Source organism: Topomyia yanbarensis, chromosome 2, assembly GCF_030247195.1.
Source record: "Topomyia yanbarensis strain Yona2022 chromosome 2, ASM3024719v1, whole genome shotgun sequence".
Lineage (NCBI taxonomy): Eukaryota > Metazoa > Arthropoda > Insecta > Diptera > Culicidae > Topomyia > Topomyia yanbarensis.
Genome location: NC_080671.1, coordinates 7476282 through 7480009, shown reverse-complemented (window position 1 = coordinate 7480009; position 3728 = coordinate 7476282). Strand labels below are relative to the sequence as shown.

At 38.7% G+C, this 3728-nt stretch overlaps 1 protein-coding gene across 1 annotated transcript; it reads left to right on the top strand.

Moving 5' to 3' along the window:
- The first annotated feature begins 1662 nt into the window (after positions 1-1662).
- LOC131685905 (adult cuticle protein 1-like) lies at positions 1663-2325 on the top strand. Its single transcript, XM_058969927.1, has 2 exons — positions 1663-1765; positions 1832-2325. The coding sequence occupies exons 1-2, from the start codon at positions 1760-1762 to the stop codon at positions 2249-2251; spliced, it is 426 nt and encodes a 141-aa protein (XP_058825910.1). The 5' UTR covers positions 1663-1759; the 3' UTR covers positions 2252-2325.
- Positions 2326-3728: the final 1403 nt, after the last annotated feature.

Genomic DNA, 3728 nt, shown 5'->3' with positions numbered 1-3728 from the left:
TAAAAGATCCCATTGACTGCTTTTGAATTTCATTCAGTTCTGATTTTTGGTTCTGGAGTTACAGAGTGGTTGCTGTGGTCACATAGGAATTTCTCATATAAACTGGTGCAATTGTAATACCTCATAGGTTTAAAATCTATTTAAATGAACATCAAATTACTTCGATTCGCAAGCCTAGATCACTGATGGCGAATCAAAGATTATTTGAATATATTGTTCACCATCGATAATTCCGGAAGTCCCGGGTTCGGGACATATTTCAGATCTAAAGCCACTTCGGTAATCACTGTAACTAACTAACCGAGCATCACGTTGGACTAGAGGTTTACTCAGTAACACGAAATTCGTTTAGAAGTACCTGATATAGCAGGCCATATGCACTTGTGGCTAATACGGTGGATTTGGCGCCAAACCTATTTGGCCAAGATAAAAGTCGAAAAGACAAAAAGTGTGCGAAAGATGAAAAGGAAATTGCGAGTAAGTGGAAAAAACTATATGAAACGTACGGAAACGGCTGTACATGCTTTGCTGGAGAGCATCAATCGCAAATATCGAGCATTTTACTCAAACTCATTCTAAAAATTAACCGGAATTTATAAGAAATACATAGAAATACTGAACTACTGTAAAACTTTTGTTTCATTCCGATAACTATAGCCAATTTGATTCGCGAATCAAATTGGCTATAGCCGCAATAATTAGCGTCTTACACTTTATAGCACCTCTATCTCGTAAAGGTAGAAAACGCAATACAAATGTATGTATGCGTACATTCACTGAGGCGTGATGTGTTGTAACTATCTTCAGAATTTTAACAGATTTATTAATTTTCCTAACGACATCAACTCGATAGACTGATAATGGAAACAGAGTGAAAATGGACTCAAAACCACTCAACAAATAAAAGTGATAAATAAAAAATATTTGGGGGTGTGTCGAGCGAAGGTCATATCGTGTCATCTAATTTAGGATTGCTAATTGCGGAAACCGAAACAACTACTGAAAGAAACTTAGACCGTCAAACTAGACAAGACTGACAAATATGTATAATCGGTAGTTGTTTAACCCTTTCACGCCTTTCACTTTTTCCAGTGCACATAAAGTTCCAAAAAATGTTTTGATTGACACTGATGGGGTCAAAAAACACGAAAAACCTATCTAGATCAAGATAGGTGCTTCTCTTGGAGTGCTAGAATCCGATAAATTTTTACCTTCCGATGTTCAATACAATAGTCCAAATTGCATGAAAAAGGTATAATTAAAATCGACAAAATACTTTAATTTGAAGCACATCTGGTGCCCTGATAATATAATAAATTTTAATTAATTTTAAAGCGTTTTGGGAAAAGATTGCTTTTAATTTCACGAAAATTTCATTTACAATTACAATTCGAATTACAGACACAGTACCATTGCATATAAACGAAATTTTACTCGAGGTCTGAATGGGTTGAATGCTCCATTTCCGCACACCTCATAAAAAACCCGTCATGGCTATCGGTATTTAGATATTGTCGCATCTATATTGTTACGCAATTTACAAACCTAGAATAGTTTTGTTCACGTCACCGTCTGACAACCATAATGATTAATCTAAAAAGAGAACGTACGAAACAGCCGTCTGATTACTTGCGAACCGATCTGCAAAAAGAGCCGAAAAAGTTAGTATAAATTGCTGATTTTACGCGAAACACAATCATAGCTTGAATAGCATTCAACAAATTCACAAGTGCTAAAACTAAATTTCAAAGCAACAATCATGAAGGTTAAAATTGAATTATTGCTGATCAAATGGACTGATCCCTATTAATTCGCTCATTTTTTTGCACAGTGCATCGCAGCTGTAGTCATGGTGGCTCTCGCCGTCGTTGCTGAAGCATCCTACGCCCCGGCGGTCTATGCTGGTCATCACGGATATGCTGCGGCTCCTGTTGTGACCTACGCCAACAGTTGGGATCATGCTCCAGTGGCTGTGGCCTACAATCACTGGAATGCTCATCACGTTCCAGCTGCCGTTGCCTACAGCAGCTGGGATTCTCACTATGCTCCCGCTGCCGTAGCCTATGGTGCTGCTCACTGGAATAACCAGTGGGACGGTCATCATCGCGCCGCCGTTGTTGCCGTTGCTCCGGTCGAACATTCTGCTTCGTATGTTGCCGCCAACCGTGGAGCTGTGCATAAGGCACCACTTCCAGGTCATGTCGTCAACCAGAAGTCTCTGAATCTGGCTCCAGCACCAGGGACCTGGTAATTCAGCTGCTATGGTATCGGCAGCACTCGTTTGAAGAAGGTTAACCTTTTGTGAATATTGAACAATAAATGTCAAAAAGCTAATTAATTTAATTTTTGTTGCTGTAACTTATTCCGTTATTATACTTAGTATTACACGAATGACAATTATTATTATATTATCAAATCATGAAATCATCTTTCGTGATTTTTTTCTGCTTATTGTGCTAGACTTCAGGCAAGCATGTTGCCAGGCTTTGCTTCTGTAGATTCATGTACTTTGTATTCTAATGACATGACATGAGCGTCCAAATAGTTACTGAAAATTGTATGAAGAGTTTTTACAGAAAACAATTCCAAAACAGATTTACAATGGAAACTTAAAGTTCTAAAAATGTCACACTCGCTACAAAAAAAACTATCATTTTTATGTGATTTTAGTTTTTGAGTGCTACAATAATGAATACTATTCAAATAATGAAAATTCCAATGGAACATATCATTCCTGGAGGTTACTAGTACATCCAGGGTATTTAGTAGCATGGCTCGTCAAATCGTCACTGTTGTACTTCCAAGTAGCAATCAAGGTTTTATTATGCTCTTGAAGCCCTTCTTAAAACTTAGAGTGCACTTGTAGTGTGCTATAAAACTATAATTGTTACTTGGGCTATCTTAACGCCATTTTGGGGAAAACCAAGTTAGATATGGGCAAGGATGCAAAATGCCTACCTTTTCTGCGGCTGTAATTTTTCTGCCTACATTCTCATTTCTCTCTCGACGCTGCTGTCGTTCGCTATTGTAGGACGCCCAGCGCTGTACGGCAGTCTGTAAGCAAAGCAGTAACATGACAAAGAAATACTGCCCCCAGTACAGCCACCAGACGCGAGCGGTACAGCTTCTTTTTTCCTTATTTTACACTTTTTAATATTTTTAATCTATTCAATGTTTTCAATCACAAACGACGACAATAAATGCGGTTCGTTTACGCCACGACTGGCATCAACGTTTTCGTGTGCGGGCCTCTCCCTTTGACTACGCAGAGAAAAGTGTACAAAGCGAGAGAACAAACTTTACTACGCCACACTCTCACCGAGCAGTCGGAGAACAGCAGCAAAACAAAAATATATTCTACTGCTCTACGGGAAAATGTACTCGGTTTGGCTACCGTTCTGGCAAGAGCTGTAGTGATGCGTCGCTGTACGGCTTGGGCAAATGTAAATATACCGAAAAAAAAATGAAGTTTACCAGTACCTTTGGCATTCCTGGATATGAGTCATTCCACGCGAAGTGGTCAAAAAAGATGTAAAATTGAAATCGACCTTCACGGATTTAAACCAAATTTGGAAGATTTGTTCATCTAGGGCCAATATGCAAAAACCCAACCCCATGTGATTTTTTCAGTTAAGAACAAATTTTATATTACATTTTTCCTGAACAAGAAAATATTCATAGTCCTGAGAAACTGCAAACCCTGCTCAAACCCTGCTTTCCTCTGAAGA